Below are 18,995 nucleotides of genomic sequence, written 5' to 3'. Positions count from 1 at the left end.
TTAAAGGTTACTGCTTGTCGACCTTGTGCTTCTGATCAGTGATGTCACCAAGGTATAGTCTCTCATTGACTAGTTGTTGTGATGACTTACTGAAAAGTATCTCTAGCAGCTGTCATAGGTCTTTGTGATAGTCGACTTACATATGGACTGAAAGTTCACTGATTTGGATATCGTGCCAGTAAAAAAGGCTGAAGAGTGGATGGAACAAATTGAAAATGCTTGTGTGCATTTTTTTCTAGCATGCTTAGCCACATTTCAGACTGAACTTGTGTATTAACAATGTAGCCATGGTTACTGTGAAATGATCCACTTGAAAAGGTGCTGTGACTGACATTTATCTGGATGTTGTGGCCCTGTGCTCCTTGCAGGTGGCACCGCTTACCTGTCTGTTCAGGTGGAGGGCAACCCTGTGCCTCAGTTCCGCTTCTACAAGGGCATGAGTGAGGTGTATGAGGGTGGCCGCTACAAAGTGATCACAGATGGGGAGACCAACACTGTGTGCTTCTCCATCCGCAAGGCAAAGAGCATCGATGAGGGCAAATATAAGGTGGTTGCCTACAACAAGCACGGTGAAGATTCTGTCACCATGAGCCTGTTTGTGAGCGGTGAGTGGCCGTCACTTTTCACTGCTCTGATTCATGCAAAAATAATGCTCACGGGCATAGTTTGGCTGCTACACAATTCTTCTGTAGTGCCACTTTCAGGTTGTAGGACATTGTGCACATTCAGAAAGTTTATGCTTACTCTGATGAGCGCAGTTCATTGCTTCACAGCATCAGTAGTGACAAACAACAGTTCATAACTCTAGTCTTATTGGTACCTTTTTGCTCCAAGACATCAATTTCATTATGCCACGCTTTCTCTTCCATGATGCGCTTCCATTATGTAACGTCCATTGCTAACCGTTGATTTTGTCACTTGCTGCTTTAGCTGCAAAAAGGCAGTGAAAGCATGTCTTGATTTTACTTGTGGACTTGCGCAAACAATTGAGCGAAGCTGATTTTATTTATTTTTCAACCTACACTTGCTGTCACATTTAGGCCATGTTTGTACTGACCTGCAAACTTTTACAACAGGTACACTGTAGTTCACTTCACAAAAAACTACTAAACTTCTTGTGCCAAAAGCGTTTCCAGATGTCTGTTATTATGTAGATTTTCTAATTAATAAGTTGGGCTAGACAGGTGGCTAATGCTTTGTGCATTCATGCTTGTGAACACATTTCTACATGGTAGTTTACACCTTAGCAACTAAATGATCAGTCCACTATGCAAAACCATGTGTGTATAACTGGTGCTACACTTGCGTACGGCAGACATGTTTAGGAGGGTGTAGAAAGGGAACACCAGCTAATGGTCTCTGTGCAACTTTGTCATGCCCAGCTCGATGATTCTACTTATACACTATCATTGCCTCTTGAACTTGGGGCATGTGGCTTCTTGTTACTTTGGCCACAGGATGGGCTGTCACTGAGCACCTTATACTTTTATGGCACTGACTGCAGGTTCTCTGCAAAATGTTTATCAGCAACCACATTTTCTTCTAATATTGCAACAAAATCTAATTTTGTGGCATTAGTTCATTGCAAACAGCTGGCTTCCCCCATATCAGCCTCACATTGACAGCCCTAAAAACACTGCTAAGCTTTCGGCCAACGCCAAGGTACCACAAGTGACTGAGCGTTTAGACACAAAGTGCTTTGTTGTGTGCCCTGTCTCACTGTGTCTCGCTATGCAACTACCTTCCCTCACAACACAGCTGCACAAAAGGCAGTACAAAAGACAGTTCCAAAGATACAGCCACTCACAAACATTGCTGACGTTAAGCAGAAGTTTGGTGCAACACTGACACAGAAACCCGCAAAACGCAAAGTCGTACCTGCCCCCGGCGCTCCCCCGCAAGGCAAGTGGGCTGACGTGCGCACGTAAAAACAACCACCCATTGCATACAACTAATTCTTTACAACAACAAGGGCCTGCGACTGTGTGCTTTAATACCCTTATTTTGTTACTGTGTTTGCTTACATAATGAACACTCACTTTTCCCATAAAAAGAAACGAGGAAATATCAGGAGGTCACCTTCACCGTATGATGGAGTGTTATTGTTAGCCAAAATTTACATTTGCACGACAAGAAGTCTGCGTGTTTCCTATGCAGGTAAACACAGTATACATTTTTCAAGATTGACCAAACATTCACTTGTTACAAAAATGTTTGTTTAGTATGTTCATAGGCTGGACATCCACCCTATGTATTGACTAGCTTTTGAACTAGCTTTTGAACCTTCTGTTTGCAAACTTCCTAATGAAACCTTATCACCTTTATCTTCACAAGATTTCAACGCAAGTTATAAGCAAAAGGCAAGATGTTTGTAACAGCACTTATATACTTTTTTTATATTTTGTGACACCTGCTGACATAGAACACAATAATACACTTGTTTCACTGGCATCTCTAGTGTGTCAAATTTCCTCATGATCTAACCATACCTGCTAAGGCCAGTTACCAACTCTAATCACCTGAATTTCTCCACCAAATGTGAACTAAGCTATTTTCTTTACTGTCCTGTACAGTCAAAGGATGTGTAAGTAATGTTTCAAATTGTCGAACTCTACAAATTACCAACGTTGTTTATGCCGTTATGAAGAAAATAAATTGTTGTTTCTTATTAGTATATATATTTCGTTCACAGTTACACAGGCTTGAGGATGCCTGACTGCATTTTTGCTTTTTGATAAACTTATATTTATAACACCTGTGCCATTTCTTGCAGATGAAAGTGGCATGGATTTCCGTGCCATGCTCAAGCACAGGTGAGTGAAGTAGCTTGGCTGCTATATTTTGTGTGCCACTGTCCTCAGGTGAAGTGTGAACCAGCAGATTTTCTTTCTTTAAGCATGCTTTGCTGGGTCATTTCATTTGGAAGAGCATTTATTTGGTGGAACAGCCTTGAATATTACTACCTAAATCCATAAATTATATCACAGCATTTTTCTGGAGGCTGTTATACATATATATACATTAAAGCTCTGAGCAACTGCCATGGGTAACAGTGCTTTGGTAGCAATGAGTAAGAGGTTCATGCATCCAAAGCTTCATTGTTATTTTTCAGGCACATCTTCTTGGCAGCCTAGATTTAGCTTGTCAGCAGTGCTGTATAGAGTGTAGCAGAGTGATAGCGATAGCAATATTGTGCTGGCTTGAGATTCCAAACATTTTTCTTAAGCGTTTTGCTAAATCAAAAACTTTGCCTAAGAAGCTCATAAAATGTGAATTGATTTTGTGTCCTCTACTGCACTGCCTTTGATAGCTTTGTGTTCGTTATTACTTTCCTTTGTTTCTCCTACTTAGTTGCAGTTAATATATGTGCTTTTTAAAAGTATCACGGGGTGGTTAGTGGAGTTAGTTGGGATTTTGGTTGGTGTAGTAGCAAGTGGAAATAAAGATAGAGGTTCAGATGCAGAGAGGATAGAGATAGAATGAAGCCAATAGTGCGCTTATTTGCTCTGTTTTGTTTGCACAGTCGTGCTTGGTCTTCTTGCATGACCTTGTTCTCTATCTGTCCCTGCCCAGGCAATATGCCAAATGGGGGATGGGCAAAGATGACCCCGACTGGCAACTCAAGCAGCGGGAAGAAGAGAAGGAGCAGCTAGCTGCCCGCAAGCCGGTAATTCAAACTTTCCACGCCAACAGGTCACAGCTTTCAAGAACTGGATTCCGCTTAGCGCCGACATATCTGTTCCAAACTGTTGAGCTGTGAGGTTGATGAAGTAGAACCACTCTATAGTAAAATCACTCGGACCGGCAGAAGTCTGTACTACTATATCAGGATCTTTACTATATATATCAGTTGTTAGTGATGACATGGCCCTGAAGATGCTGTCTAATGATTGAATGGCTAACTTACTAATCACTAAAAAAAATGAAATCACTCGAAAATGCCTGCCGTCTTTCTCTTTATGCAGTTATTTTTTGTTCTGTTATCAGATTTTATGTTTACACCTTGTAAAAGTACCACTTTAGCATGAATACAATGTAGCTATAAATACAATGCGAGTTCGATTTCATGCGAAAAGCTTTGTGTGACGTGGCATCGTCTTTCGTTGTTTCTGTAATTTAAGAGGCAATAGTCGAGAAATTCACGTAACACAGTCAAGCGTGGCGCAACCACACACGCTGCACCTTGACTTCTTATCTCCGCTGCCTCACGCTTCACACTGCTCAGAGCTGTGAACTTCCGCTTCTTCCCTTCCCTACTTCTCACTGCATTAATATCCTTATTTATCTATTTGTTTGTACCTAAAGGCCCACTAAGGGCATTACACGAGGGATGGGCTAAGTTCAGTAATGAGTTTATTTGAAAGATTTGTGGCCAGGATGGGCAAAAAATGATTTGGGATGTGCAGAAGTGTATGCTCAAAGTGTGGAGATGGCTTTCGGGGGACTAATAGGAAGGGAAATGCAGTTAGCAGGGGTGATAATATGGAATGACCGTAGAGGGAATGATAAAACTTTTATTTTAGAACTTATTTTTACTTTCTCAACACACCACGCTGCCTTCTTTCTACGTCCGTGGCCAGCTTTACTTTTTTTTTTTTTTTTCCCATGCGCGCTTTGCCTCATGGTTCCAAGGCCTTCATAAAGTTGCCTTCTCCTGGAAGCTAGAGAAATAGGTGGAAAAGCTAAGAAAAAGTCATCATTTTATTGTTATTCCTTTCTTACGAAAAAAACAAAAAGGAAACAATTTGCCTCGCGATGCTAGGCTGCACATATGTTGGCCTGTCATTTCGTGGAAAGTATGTTGCCGTGGCTTATAACCACATTTCAGAAGAATTTTTACTATAAACAAAAATTATGCACAGTCATCTATGAAAGATGAACTGGGACTTTAGTACCACTTTATTGTTATATCCGAGTTTACTATAGCATGGTTCTACTGTGTGTGTTTGCATGCATTGCTTTAACCGTGTGTTTAGTTAAAGATAGAAATTTTTGCTTATATGTTTGAAGTCAGCACTAGTGGTTAGGAGCCACTGATAACATGTTTTTTACACTTGCTTAGTGAATGACCCTATTATTGCAAGATGCATACTCTATCCTCTCTTGTAAGCATTTCTAGTGAGAAAGTGGCTGAACATTATTGTACATACTAGTGCTGTCAGTGCTGAGTGCTTTTAATTCAGCTTGCAATTCTCACTTGTCAGCGAACAATTATTGAAGATGCATATATCAGTGTCTCGCTAAAGGAAAATTATTTTTCTCTTATAACAGTATGCCAGTAACTTTAGCACTTTTAGAACTGCCATTAAAGTGTATTCTTAATAGCACAGGTCTGTTATGTGCTCAAGGCAGGGGAAGGGCATACTACCTGAACTTAGTTTGGAAAAGAATATGAGTTAATTTCACTCAGAATAATTGCTAGCAGCAATTATTGTAAAGACATTTTGTTTGCAGAAGTTGCTAACCTAAACTAGCCTTATGCAATTAGGCATGGCTAATTGGGCAGCAAGGTACTGTAATAGGCAAGTAAGATAATTAGGCAGCAAGTGTTGCTTGGCTAGTAATTTAATGCCATTGAGAGTGGTAAACACAGCTGTGGCATCTGTTAGTGCTATGCCAAGCTGGACATTATAAAATGCTAGAATTTCCATTGCTTGTGCTTGTATTACATGTGTAAGTTAACTCACTGTCTTGTTACATTATATAATCTGACACACCGACTAAAGCTTTGACACAAACGTTTTACTTCTGAAACAGGAGATTATCATTACATGTGTCTAACTGAGAAAACACTTTTAGAGAGTTGTTTTGTTTTTGCCTCAGAGCTCTGGGCTTCTGCTAGTCCTTGAAGGATATGCACTTTTTTTTTTTTTAATTTACAGCACTTTTTTGCTACTTTGCATGCTTTTTTCGCATGAAATATTTCTTTTTTTGGATCTTGCCAAGAGCAACTTGTTTTTCAACCCAGTACCACTGTGTTCCTTTTTTGTGCCTTTTTTTTGTGTGTGTGTTGCATCCTGTGCTCTGTCCAGACCATGTTGAAGTCCATTTTTTGCTCACTTGTGCAAGTGACATCATTTTGTCGCGTGACACAAATTATATCTTCCGTATTCTATGATCAACATTTTTTAAAACTTTTCTAGCGCTCGTGGTGCTCGTTTTTTGGCTGAGACTTGGCTGCTATTTTTCCATTTTCTTCCACGGTGTTTTTCTGGCAAGTATTTTCAAGCTCAGTTTTGGGCCTTCACCGTCCCTTTTTGTCTTTCGCCATACTGCTTCGCATCCAAGTGAAACCCACATCAACTGCGAGTCACATCCTCAGTATGGTTGAGGTCGGCACAGATCGCTATGTGTTCTTTTGCGTCCGTACGTCTTGCCGCCGAAGTGGACACCAGTCGTAACCAGGGCTGCTGCTGCTGCAATGCTCCTGTTCCACAGGAGGATGAACTCGCCATCCCTCACTCAACAACACTTCGGCGGCGATCTCTGGCAGAGATTATTCCCGATTGGCCAGTTCTTCACAAGGTTCCAAAGGAGAAGAAGGAGGTTGGGCATCTTTGGCAGCCATGCAGGCTTGTGCTCTCCACTTCCTCTTCTCTGAGCCTTTCATTCTGGGCTTCCTTCTTCTCTTCTTTCACTTCACAGGCCTCTTTCTTTCTTTGCTAACTGCTCCCCCTTTCACTACTGCAATTTAATTCATTTGCACTTCTTTCCAGTTCTCGTAGATCCTCTCTATCTGGCTCTTTCTTCTCTGTCCTGTCATTCTTGCTAATCAGTTATTTTCGAGGTTGTCCTTTTAAGCCTAAACGTCTCTCGTGTGTGTACCTTACACACACACTTTATGTTCAATGGCTTGCATCATATTCTGCTTCCCTCTGCTGTAGACTTGCAGCTGATTTGTTTCTCAGTGCACTGTAGTTGTAGCTTTCAGCCTCCTTTCATTCTGCCTTCAAACCCGATTCTTGGCAGCTGCTTCTTTTGCTTCCTTCGTGTGTTTCTGTCGAGCTTGTGTTTTGTTTGTTTTTTTGTTAATGATTTGCCAGCCTTTAGGCTGTCAGCTTTCAATGGCAGGCTCTCCATTATTGTTTTGTGCTTTTGTTTGTGTATGTGTTTGTGTGTGTTGTCTTTAAGTACCTTTCTTTGTGTTTTATGTCCTTGTCTTGTTGTTTCTGTGCCAGTATTTGGGCATTTTATTGTGTTGTCATTATTTTCAGTAAGTTAAATGATTCATCTATCTCTCAGTAATATGTTAGTGTAGACCTTCGTTTCACAAAATGAAGGTGCTGATATAGGTAAACATTTATGGTTTGTGTAGCACATAATATTTCTGTCTTAGGCCTAGTTAACGTGAAAGCTGGGGTAAGTTGTAAACTGGAGGATTTACTTTAAGTACAAACCTTCAACGCTTGCTTACACGAAAGCCAGTAGTTAAGAAATGTGGGGCTGTGATATGCACCCCCTTGCCTCAGGAGCTTCTCAGATTAAATTTGTGTGTCACTTCAGCTCTTGCACCTAAGCTCTCACTTGCGTAATATATTTAGTAAGCTAAGGCAGTAAGTATATGTAAGTAGGCTTCCTTAGTGTAGATATAGCCCTTCAGGGTGTCATTTGTGCCCTTCTTCCCAGTTTTTCCTCCTCCTCACCTGTGTTGCTCTGTTTGTGAACGTCACCTCAGACGTTGGACCTGCACCCTTCCTGGGAGAGCAGGCGCCAGTCTCTGGCAGACATCATTCCCGACTGGCCCACACTGCACAGGGTGCGCCGAGGCAGCGAGGTTGGCAATGTAGTTGCTGGCCAGATATGTGGTTGCTTCCTTGTGGCTTATTGCGGCTGCCTCATGTCTTTCTCTCTCTTCTCGCCCAGTTCTCATCGAATCGTCGCTGTTATTGGCTCAGCTTTCGATGTTTTCCTTGTTCTCTGAGTCTTGCGGCAGAATCCTGTCGTGATTGTTGGGCTGCTTGTTTTGTTTCCCGGCTTTGTTCGCAAAATTGAAAACGTTGCATGTGTGGTTGCCTGACTTGACCAGAACATTGTGAATGACAGTGACTGGTGTACTGGCTGGCTTGCACATTATTTTTTGTTTTCCTGGGATAATTTTTGTATCCCAAGCATTGTTCCACAGCTGAGACTAACTTGCACATGATTCTAGGTCATTATGTGGCTGTCAACGGTACACGTAAAGGACCCACTGACCAAAAATGTTCCTTAAGGGGGATGAGGGTCTTGAAAACTTTTGTTTATTTTCCAACATATCTTGTTGTGTGCAAGTGCAGAATAGAATGCTGATTTCAAATACGCATTTAGATTTAAAATATCCCATCACGAACAGATGATATGGCAAAATAAGATGTCAGTTTCCTACGGGTCATTATGGTAATTCCTCATTGAAAAAGGTGACTTTTAGTAACATGCATGCATTTCAAAAGGTCCACTGTACATTCAAAAGCTAAGGAAATTCATATAATGTCATTTTATTAATCATAAATAAATACCAAAGTTAGAGAGAAAAAAAGTATGTGGCAGTGATTAGCCAGAATTTAGTCTAATTGCTAAATTTTCACAATTAAAAAAAGAAAGGAAAGCTTTAGGATGTACGGTGGACCTTTTTAAATGTCTGCATGTTCCTATAAGAGGTCTTTTTTATCGATAAATAACGATAAATGCTCATTAGGAATGACCTAATTAATGTCTCCTTCTAGAGATGAGTTATTTGAAATCAGCATTCTATTCTGCACTTGTGTGGTACGTTTCACCACGATATGTTGGAAAATAAGAAAAGGTGTTTTCAAGACACCTTGCAGTGCGGCTCAAAAATGCGTGAGTGATGCTTCTAAACTTATATTTGAGAACTCTAATCGTTTCTCTTTTTTTCTTTTTTCTTCTGCTTCTAGGCGTGCTTGTTTTTGTGGCTCTTTTATTCACATGCACACATGCATATGCTTACAAACTGGTTTTTCGAGTTTTTGTGTTGAAGTGAGGTTTTCTTGCCGATGTTACCTGCATGCATTGCTGTTGGTTACTTACTGCGTGCATTTCACTTACAAGAACCAAATTATCCATGCTCTTTCATGATGGTGTAACACACGCTAGTGTAATACACAGCTAGGCCAGTCCACACTGCTGTGCCGAACAGTTATGTGGAACGTTATGCCAGCTCATATGGTTGCAAATTGCAAATCAATGGAGCAGATGACAAACACAAAAGGAAACAGAGCACTCAGGCAGAGCATCACTCTCTGGGTGCTCTTTTTTTTACCTTTTTTGTTAACTAGGAATATTATTTCATTTTTGCTTTGTTGGTCAAAGCAGCTGATAAACTATTCTTCAGGCTTCTGTGATTGTAGGATTTGAGCACGCACATGTTTAACATTGTTCTCGACCTTTAACTGCTATGTCGTTACTTTAGTGTAGTCATTGCTATTTTTTTTTTTTGCAGCTTCTGAAAAGTTTTGCAAGTTATAAAAGCAGTCCCCCCCCCCCCCAAAAAAAAAACAGCATTTACTTGTGTTACTTGTAGTTTCATAAGCTTCATAAGTGTTCTCTTGTGTTTGTCAACTGCAATAAATGTGTGTATCAACTGCGCTTGAGCCTTGACTTAAGGTGCTCATATTTGACTGCTTGTAGGGAAGAGCTCACGGCTGTAGCTGTCCGAAGTTTTCTGCCTGAGGAAGGTTATACTCTCTGCGTTTCAGTGTGTCCTTTCTCAATTGATTGTTTGCGACCGTTCTTCACAACACTGCATGGCACTTATTTAATTCCCTCGAAATAACATAACAAAATTAAAGAAGAAAAAAAAAGAAGATAACTGCGCTAGCTAAGCTGAGAGCAGCACAGTTTTTCCTAGTTTGTTAGTATGTAATATGCAATTAGTGCATGCAGTGAAATTCAGGTCACTTCTTGAATTAGCAAATGACTTCACACAGCAATGGCATATAAAAGCAAGAGATCACTGCGATCATTGTGCAGAAATCACTGGAGTGCTAAATTTGAAACAGTGTAAGCAAAGGAACAACCACTTGCATCCTTTGTTTAAGCGAACAGTCAGCATCTCTCTCTGCTGGCTTTTGGCTGCCCACAGCCAGATGTTAGGCCTTGTGGAGCTCTACAACTGTATGCGGTTGTTGCGCACCTGTTTGCCTCAACAGAAACCAGATGCCTTCCTCCAGCCACTGGAGAATGTGCACGTCAAAGAAGGCCGGGATAAGCAGGCGCGCTTCCAGGCCGTGTTCTCTAAAAGCGGTGTGAAGGGCAAGTGGTTCCGCAACCGTCAGGAGATCTTCATGGGCAAGAAGTACCACATGACCAGCCAGGGAGACCTTCACGTCCTCGAGATCATGAACCCGACGGTGGAAGATATGGGCCGCTACACTCTCACCTGCCTCGACACCAGCTGCCATGGAATGCTGGAAGTGGATGGTGCGTTCTTTCAACTAATATGGACTAACCCGCAATAACTGTCAGGTTGGCTGTACACTTAGTATTTGGTCGTTTTTTGCACGTGAGAAAACTGGAGAAGAATGTGATGAAAGTGTTTGGTGTTCTTCTGGCTCTTGCGTGTTGATGATTAGCCAGTCTTCTGCTTTCTCCTGAATATGTGCAAGTTTGGGCTGAAGGGCGGTTACTTGAATGAATGTGATATGAATACATATATTTATTTATTTATTTTACAGGTACTGCCAGCCTTGTTATCAGGCCTTAGGCGAGAGTGAATAATTCAGGTCAACGAAAGCAAAAACAGCAAACAAGATACTAGACACTAAAGGACAAAGCAGAATAAAAACACAAGCAAATATTTACATTATGAAGGTCATTTGATGGGAAGAGGCACATGTAACTTGCGCATAAATCATAAGTGCACAGAGGGATGGGGTAGGCAATCAACAGAGTTGGCGAGTAACACATTCCACTTGCAAATAGTATGCGAAAAAGTTAGTTACTACAGGCCAGCTATGGAGAGTGCTTCCAAATGCTGCAAAATAATTTCATTTGTTTGCTTTTAACTTGGCCATTATCATAATGCAGTCACTAATGGGGAACCAAACAAACTGAAGTCAGAGTTTTATGCTGATGTTTCATTGTTGTTGTTTTTTCGTTCACTTTCGATAACCAGTCTTGTTATTACCAATCATGCTGTTGCCTTCTTCCTTTTGCTTTGTATAGTTAGACACAATGCCCGCAATGAGCGACTGGCATTTTCACAAAATACGGGAACATGCACACTGTACACTATGCAGCCACACTTATTTTAGCCACCTTCCAGTGCATGGTCACTCTGGTGATGTGTGGTGCTTGTGTCATCTCGCTCAGACCCGGATCCGGTGTACAAGTTTGTCAAAAAGCTGCCATCCAAGTCGCAGCAGTACACCACCAAGGAGCTGGTGCTTGAGTGCACCACAAACAGCCATAAGGCCCCTGTCCAGTGGCTCAAGGATGGAAAGAAGATCGCTGTGAGTTCAATTACTTTGCTGGTGATTGCTGTAATTTCCACTCTTGCTGGCTCGACACCGAGATTGCTGGCATAAGCGGACTAGACCCTCGAGGCTGGGACTGAAGGTTGCGGATTTCAGAGGCTGAGTGGACAGTTACTGTAGTTGCTGGGAGGAGAACAAGATGGCATGGGTGCGAGGGGTATAGTGCGTTTGTTCAGGGGAAGGGACTCGGGGCGAGACGGGAGCGAGTCGGATGTCGGAATAGATGGGTTTGCAACATGTGTGTCTGTCGTCGAGCGTGACAGCATTATAAGATATATGACCTGCATGTCTTAATCTAGTGAAAGCAGGGGTTCTCAGGAACGGAAAAAATTTCTGTGGCTTTCAAAATGATGTTCTGTTCCTTCCTGTCTATCTAATGCGTTCAGTTTCGGTTTCGTACGGAAAAGATCACTGTATTTCATCGTGCTGCAGGACTTCATTTCAAGAACCGATAAGGCATTTTCTTGTGCATGCCTTTATATCCACTTCTGGTACTAACTACCCAGCTGTGTTAATTAGACAGTCCTGTGAATATATTTTTTCTATTTTGAGCTTTCTATTTTAGGAACTGTTTGCCGAAACACTCAGTGCATATATACAGTGTTCTGTAACTTTATCGAACCCCCATTTGAAAAATTCGCCCACCTCAACCGGAGGCTCATTTGGGTTGAAGCTACACACAAAGCTTACGATTTGTTGTCCCCCTTTTTACGAGTTAAGTTTGACCATGGTGCTTACTTGGTTTGGCCGCGCATGATGAGAAACCAGAACCATCTGCGACGAGACTGAGGAGCAAAAAACGCCAGCGCAGAGTTTCTAGCAAAAGGCAACTGTGGTGCCATCTGGCGTCGCTAAAGGAAAGTGCTGCGGTTCAAAAGCACTGAGACATGCATGGCACGTTCCTGCAATGATGCTAGATGGCGCCACTGCTGCCCTTCGGCGGAAAATTTACGTTTGCGTCTTTTGCTCCTCAGTCTCGTCGCAGATGGTTCTGTTTTCTCATCATGCGCAGCCAAACCAAGTAAGCACCATGGTCAAACTTGACTCGTAAAGAAAGGGGCAACAACGCGCAAGCTTTCTGCGCAGTTTCAGCGCAAATGAGCCTCTTGTTGTGGTGGGAGAATTTTTCAAACAGGAGTTCGATAAAGTTGCAGAACACTGTATATGTGTGTGTGTGTGTGTGTGCACACTGAGTATATATGACCAATTGTTGGTCCTCTGACCGGAGGACCAAAGATCAGTCCTCCAGTCGAAACATTGAGTGAAATAAAATGTTTCCTTTAGTGAAGTGTACGCCTCGCTTTATCGCTTTTAATTATATACATAGTATACATCTATATTACATAGTTGGCATAAACGGTCAAATTCTTCGGCAACCTTTTTGCAGGCAAGCGACAAGTACGTAATTGAACAGGACCAGTTTGGCAAGAAGATACTGCGCGTTCAGGATTGCACCCTGGACGACACTGGTGAATACACCTGCAAGATCAGCCCAGACGAGAAAACGACGTGCAAGGTCACCATTGCAGGTGGGCTTGGGTTTGCAAGGACCGACATTGCTGGTGGTCATACAATTGGGCGTCACAGCTCGCCTCTGCTAAGCAGGTAGCCTCGCAAAGCTGAGGGATGCAGTGTGTCGGCTTGTTCCATTGTTGCATCATAGAAACTATACTTTCTTGTGTTTGCTTTCCAAGCATTAACAGACTTCTTTTTCCATTCACACTCAGGGGAATTTGCATTTCTGTTTCGCACATGCAATAAGCAATATTTAAGAATAAATTAGGTGGTAAAATGGTTGCCACTTTATTTTTTGGAAAACAGTGCATCAGTGAATCCGTGTTTCCAGCTAGGACTGCCGATTATCTGGAAGCAGGACATGTACTGTTTGCCATTCTCTTCGTGTGCTGGTAGTCCCTTTACTATAGAACACTTACTAAGGGGCAACTATTCACATGTAAGCATTCTGCCTTTGTAACTGTGACAACAAAGGCCTGTGCACAAAATTTATTATGGTAACCAACCTTAGCCACCGCATTTATTGCAATCTTTTTTTGCTGTTGGCAGTGAAATCAGTGCGTCAGTTGGGCTGCAGTCTTTTTTCTTTTTGTTCCACTGTGTATCAACTCTCAGGTATAGCAGTGCTGTTTAGTCTTTCAGAAAATAAAGCGCATCTAAATGATTGCATGCTTTCAGAGCAACAGTTCCAGTTCATGAAGGGCCTGAAGAGCTTCAAGGTGTTTGAGGATGACTCGGTCACCTTGGAATGCGAGGTGGATGAGTGGGAGGCCAAGGTGCAGTGGTTCAAGGATGGCAAGGAGATCAAGGGTGACAAGCAGTGAGTCCCCTTTCCCACATTGTGCTGCTTTTCGCAGTGCCTGCTTCGTGGGCAAAGTGCGGGACTTCAATGGCTTAAAGAAAGGCGGGGGGGTGTCTAATTTCTGTGCGTGTGATGTTCCTAATGTCTTAATTGGTTCACATGAAACCTTGCTTTATAGGAAGTATAAAGAATGTGCTGAATATACAGTGATAGGTAAGAAAAAGCTGAATCAAGGTGTGATGCCTGCTTTTTCTCGTGTCCGGCTTTTCATTTTTGTACTTTTTTTTTTTCGGTTTTAACTGTTTGTCTTACTGCACCAGCTTTACTTCCTAAAATGGCTCGAGCACAGAAAAACCTGGAAGTTTGTTTTATTGCTAATTTCGTAGCAATAGCGGCTAATTATTTGATTCATTCAAACTGTATAGTGAGATGAAGCTCTCTCGCAGTTTGTGGCTTACCATTCAGCTGCTGTTTTGCTTGTGATTTAAAGTTTAAATGTACTAAATTAATTAGACTGTCATATTAGGTTTGGTCTGCATGACTCCTTTGTATGAGCTAGTGAAGGATAGCATTACCTGCTCGGCAAGAATGCTCAAATTGAATTCAATATTTACAGCTACGAAGTAGTGTCTGAAGGCCGCAAGCGTCGCATCAACATAAAAAAAGCCAAGATCACGGATGAAGGCCAGTACGTCTGCAAGACAAATGCAGACGAAACGAGTGGAGAACTTCTTGTGGAACGTGAGTGGAGCGAATGTCCCCAACTGGTTTGCCTAAGTTGTGCAATAGTTAAAATATTTTTTATTGATGCGCTTTTCTCACATTGTTTTCATTTACATTTGTAGCTGCCAATAAGTTCAACAAGAAGCTAAAAGATGTTGATGCCTTGGAACGGGAGCAAGCCATCTTGGAGGTTGAGCTCCTTGACAGGCACGCACCGCTCAAGTGGTTCAAGAATGGTGAAGAAGTCAAGCCAAATGACAGGTTTGGGCTTTTTTTTTATGTGAAATGGAGCAATTGTGCACAACAGAGAAGGATTTTTTCTCATGTTTCTTACTTTGTCCATGCCCCTAAAAAATATTTTTAATTCACTTTCTTTCACCCAGGATCAACATTAAAATGCTTGATGATGGTCGTCATCAGCTCATTATCAACAAATGTGAGCTTGATGACACTGGCGACTATTCCGTTGAGTGCAAGGACCTCAAGTGTGCCTGCAAGCTCACCGTGACTGAAGGTAAAAACATTTCAGCTGTGTCTGCGCTCACCGTTCATGCTTGAGGTTGACTGCATTTGTCTTGAGAGGAAAGGTCAGCCTGGAAGCATAGGTGAATGTTGAGTGCTTAGTGTAGTATTCTCTGTGCAGCGGAAAGAGCTCCCGTCATCAAGCTGGACAAAACAGACTACACCGGAGACACTGGAAAGCCATTGACAATTGAGATCCCCTACAGTGGTAGGTCTCACTTGCAGCTCAGCTCATGTCATAGTGCACTGTTGTAATGGTTGCCTAAATCTGTGTTTCATTGCTGATTTGTTCATTTTTTTGTTCTAGTGACTGGCGTGAGGACATCGGATGTCGTTGGAAAGTTGATGCGCAATGGACAGCCAGTTTCCACTAAGGAAGTTGACGTTGTCATAAAGAATGACATGGCAATTCTGTCCTTCAGGAAGCCTGTTCGTGAGTCATCCGGCCCCTATGAGTTCTCCCTCAGCAACTCGCAAGGAGAGGCAAAACTCCCGCTCAACATCAACATCCTTGGTGAGTTGAAAGACCAGCTGTACTGCTTCTTCGTCACTTGCGTGGGCCTGGGCACATTAGCAACATTATGAAAAATTTGCAGCTAATTTGTTTTTGGATGGTTCTTTTGTACTTGGGGCTCCTGGCTAGGGCTGCTAACTAAAGTCTGTCGTAGAAGAGGATGCTAACAGAAGGGAAAGCGGCCACCTGAGGTTTCATAGGTAATGCGAAAGTGAGGGAAGTACAAAAAAGAAAAACAATTGAGCAGTTCGATGCAACTGAGCATGGATATCAAACATTAGTTGACCTCGGTGATGACAAAGATGCATGCATTGCCATTATAAATAAAGTTAAGTATTGTTATGCCCGAGATCATGTGGTACGCATGGAAAGTTGAATATTCTGCCTTCCCACCTCAAAAATGAGCAACTTGAGTTGGTATGCATGCATCTTCGCTATAACCGTGGTTATGTGTTGGTTATATCCAAGGTCAAGGGTCGATCCATGAAATAATGCAAAACTCGCAAATGAACTGGGTAGAGCTTAGGAAAAGAAATGTGAACGCCTAATGTAGGGACCACTCAGTTGCCTTCTACACTGTCCTGATGTTGTCGAGGTGTGTTTTGGAAAAACTTTGCATTTAAAAGACAGTGTTTTGATTCAAGCAGGCTCACTTCATCTCGCGGTGTGTGCTGTCCTCAAATGTCAGATGTGCCTAAGCCACCTGAGGGTCCTCTCGAAGTCACCGACATCTTCAAGGATCGCTGCAAGCTCAAGTGGAAGCCGCCCAAGGACACAGGCGGTGTTCCCTTGCAGCACTATGTTGTGGAAAGGCAAGACCTGGGCGTCAGGGGAGGCTGGACTGAAGTTCTCACCACAGAGGACACTACGGCTGATATCACCGATCTCATACCCAAGAAGGAGTACAAGTTCAGGGTGCGTGCTGTAAACAAGAAGGGCGCATCCGAGCCACTCAACGCTGACAAGACAACCCTGGCCAAGGACCCATATGGTGAGATTGACAGCTTTCTAGTGCCATCTGTATCGTGCTCTCTACATTTGTGGCTAAAATATTGGACAGTTTGTTCGTTTTTTTTCTTTTTTGCACTACCTTTCCAAATATTCATATAATAATTGCATAAGGTGTCAAAGAATTCATAGGGTCATACTTATACACACTGTCGTCTGTGGTTTAGGCATAGTCATCTTTTGCACCACGACATTTGACGAGATCAAATTGTCTCGTATTAGTTAATAAGCTGCTGACTGGGATTCTGTACATAGTTTTGAACACATTTCTTTTCTTTTTGTTGTCCTCAGCTGCACTGCTAACTGTCCTTGATAATTTTTTGTAAACAAGAAACTAATTTGTTTTTGCAGGATGAATCTAAAATTTGCAATCGCTATGCTGCATAGCTAACGTTTCTCAAAGATATCTTCTATGGATGCCCATACTTAGTGTTGCACAGTGCGAGGCAAGGACCAGCGTCTCAGATTCACTGGTGAAATGTCGCCAACCCAACAGCTGAGTTTTGCAAATGGTATAGCAAGGAATGAGAAGGTTGGAGACAAATGTAAAGGTGTTGTGCTGCCACCACTATTTCTTGTGATTTTTCAACCACGCAGCACCCATGAATGTTTACTCTGTTCTGTGTCTTTCTTTGTCATAAATGACACCTTAGCAAATAAAGAACAGGTCGTAGTCTTGTACAGTCACCTGCACTTGCTGGTTTACTTGCAGATGAACCCTCAAAACCAGGAAATGTGGAGGTCACTGACTGGGATGCCGACAGGGTGGACCTCAAGTGGCAGAAACCCGAGAGTGATGGAGGTGCACCCATTGAAGGATATGTCATTGAGTACAAGGACAAGTTCTCCAGGGACTGGGTTCCCGGTGCCGTAAGTACTCGCTCGGCACAATCGGGAGCCTGTGTTGCTGCTGAAATTTTGGAAACACGATGCTTTATCTAATGTGAAACTGAGGAAATGTCTCTTGTGAATAGTTTTTTTTCAGCTATTTTTGTATAGTAGTACTAGTACTTGTGAACTACCTTATAAAGTTTTATTGTTGTTAATAAACTACTGGCCAGAGTATTTTTTTTTTTTTTTTTGTTCTGAAATCGATGAAATATGGGTTTACTTAAGGACTCAGACACAGTAGTGTAAAGCTGGAAAGCATCATTTGTGCTTGCGTGTGTTTGTGTGTATGCATGCTAAAGCAGGCATTGCTGCATATCTTACAGATCATGTCGTTTGCTGCAGATCATAGTTCATCATTCTAGCTTCTTATAAAGGCATTGTATGTAGCTTTGAAGCAAGTACAGTAAATAAACACAGCATAGCTCCGAAGGACCAGGCTGCCTGCCTTCAGTTTAGTTCAGCAAAATTCAGGTCCCAGAGCTTAGAATAAGAGCAGCAGGAGTATGGTGTGGTGGTTTGAGATCTAACGGTGTATTCTCAGTTATGCCTATCAAAGGTATCCAGCATTTTTATAATGCTTATGGGGCCTGCTCTCAGCACCTTCTGATGGATTTCCATTGTCCATCATAGCCTCAGCTGAGAGGCCCAGAAAAACAAAGGGGAGAACTAGAGCAGAGAACTTGTAGCTCAGGGCCGGATATGTTGCCTTCCAGCTTTGGTTCGAATGTGCGATGAATCAATACTGTTGCTGATTTTTCCATCATTTTAGGCTATGCTAGGACTATGCTAATATCCCAGTCATACATTCTTGGTGGCATTAGCCTAAAACAGGCAAGAAATGAGCAAAGGAGAGCCACGGTTAACTGTGGCGCACTTCTATGCGATTCTCTATGCTTTGTACTCAAAAGCCCTGTGCATTCCAGCTATTGCACAGATGGGGTGTCTGGTATACAGAGCGGCAAATAGCACATTCAGCAGTGCAAACAGCTGTCGCAGAATGGGTGTGGTAACCGACTGTCAGTAAAATTATTTGAGCAAGGTTGGAGTGATGTTACTTCCTTTTAAAATTACAGAAAGTTCCGGCAGACAAAACAGAGGGTAGAGTGTCAGACTTGAAGGAGGGTGTCCAGTATGAATTCCGAGTGAGAGCTGTCAACAAGGCCGGACTTGGAGAGCCCAGTGACCCTACAAAGCCAATCATCTGCAAGCCTAGATTTGGTAAGAAGTGTGCCTTAAAAACAATTTTCAGCATCGTGAAGCTATTTTTATTCAGAACTATAGAAAAATGGTCATCTTTAGCCACATCATACGAGATTGTTACAAAGGCGGCTAGTCGTGAATATTTGTGCGGCTGTCATTTTAGCAAGTTGGGGGTTTGTTAACTGCCCGCAATCAGCAAAGAGCTTTTGGCATGCTAATAGAAGAAATGAGGCGTACAAAATTAACCGCGTCTTGCTAATCTTGCGTGTGGCTGGGAATTTTCGCAGGGCAAACTAACATGGTGTTTTGTGAAGAAAAGTTTGCTACAGTATATTTATCGAGTCCTTTC

At 42.3% G+C, this 18,995-nt stretch overlaps 1 protein-coding gene across 4 annotated transcripts in view; it reads left to right on the top strand.

Moving 5' to 3' along the window:
- Positions 1-18,995, top strand: part of bt (projectin protein bent) — a 258,850-nt gene that overhangs the window by 134,292 nt on the left and 105,563 nt on the right. For all 4 annotated transcript variants that reach the window (XM_084576962.1, XM_084576961.1, XM_084576964.1 and 1 more), the window contains 15 exons: positions 369-605; positions 2,774-2,813; positions 3,574-3,667; positions 10,146-10,416; positions 11,308-11,447; positions 12,859-13,000; positions 13,665-13,806; positions 14,405-14,529; positions 14,634-14,772; positions 14,895-15,025; positions 15,155-15,241; positions 15,341-15,547; positions 16,236-16,538; positions 17,268-17,425; positions 18,520-18,664. In XM_084576962.1, the coding sequence (XP_084433088.1) occupies positions 369-605; positions 2,774-2,813; positions 3,574-3,667; positions 10,146-10,416; positions 11,308-11,447; positions 12,859-13,000; positions 13,665-13,806; positions 14,405-14,529; positions 14,634-14,772; positions 14,895-15,025; positions 15,155-15,241; positions 15,341-15,547; positions 16,236-16,538; positions 17,268-17,425; positions 18,520-18,664 (2,361 nt within the window). The remainder of the gene's footprint in view (positions 1-368; positions 606-2,773; positions 2,814-3,573; positions 3,668-10,145; positions 10,417-11,307; positions 11,448-12,858; positions 13,001-13,664; positions 13,807-14,404; positions 14,530-14,633; positions 14,773-14,894; positions 15,026-15,154; positions 15,242-15,340; positions 15,548-16,235; positions 16,539-17,267; positions 17,426-18,519; positions 18,665-18,995) is intronic.

The sequence above is a fragment of the Amblyomma maculatum genome, chromosome 8 (assembly GCF_055883805.1).
Source record: "Amblyomma maculatum isolate TAMU_Amacu chromosome 8, ASM5588380v1, whole genome shotgun sequence".
NCBI classification, from domain to species: domain Eukaryota; kingdom Metazoa; phylum Arthropoda; class Arachnida; order Ixodida; family Ixodidae; genus Amblyomma; species Amblyomma maculatum.
Note: the sequence above shows the minus strand (reverse complement) of the source record. Positions and strands in the feature narration are given on the sequence as shown.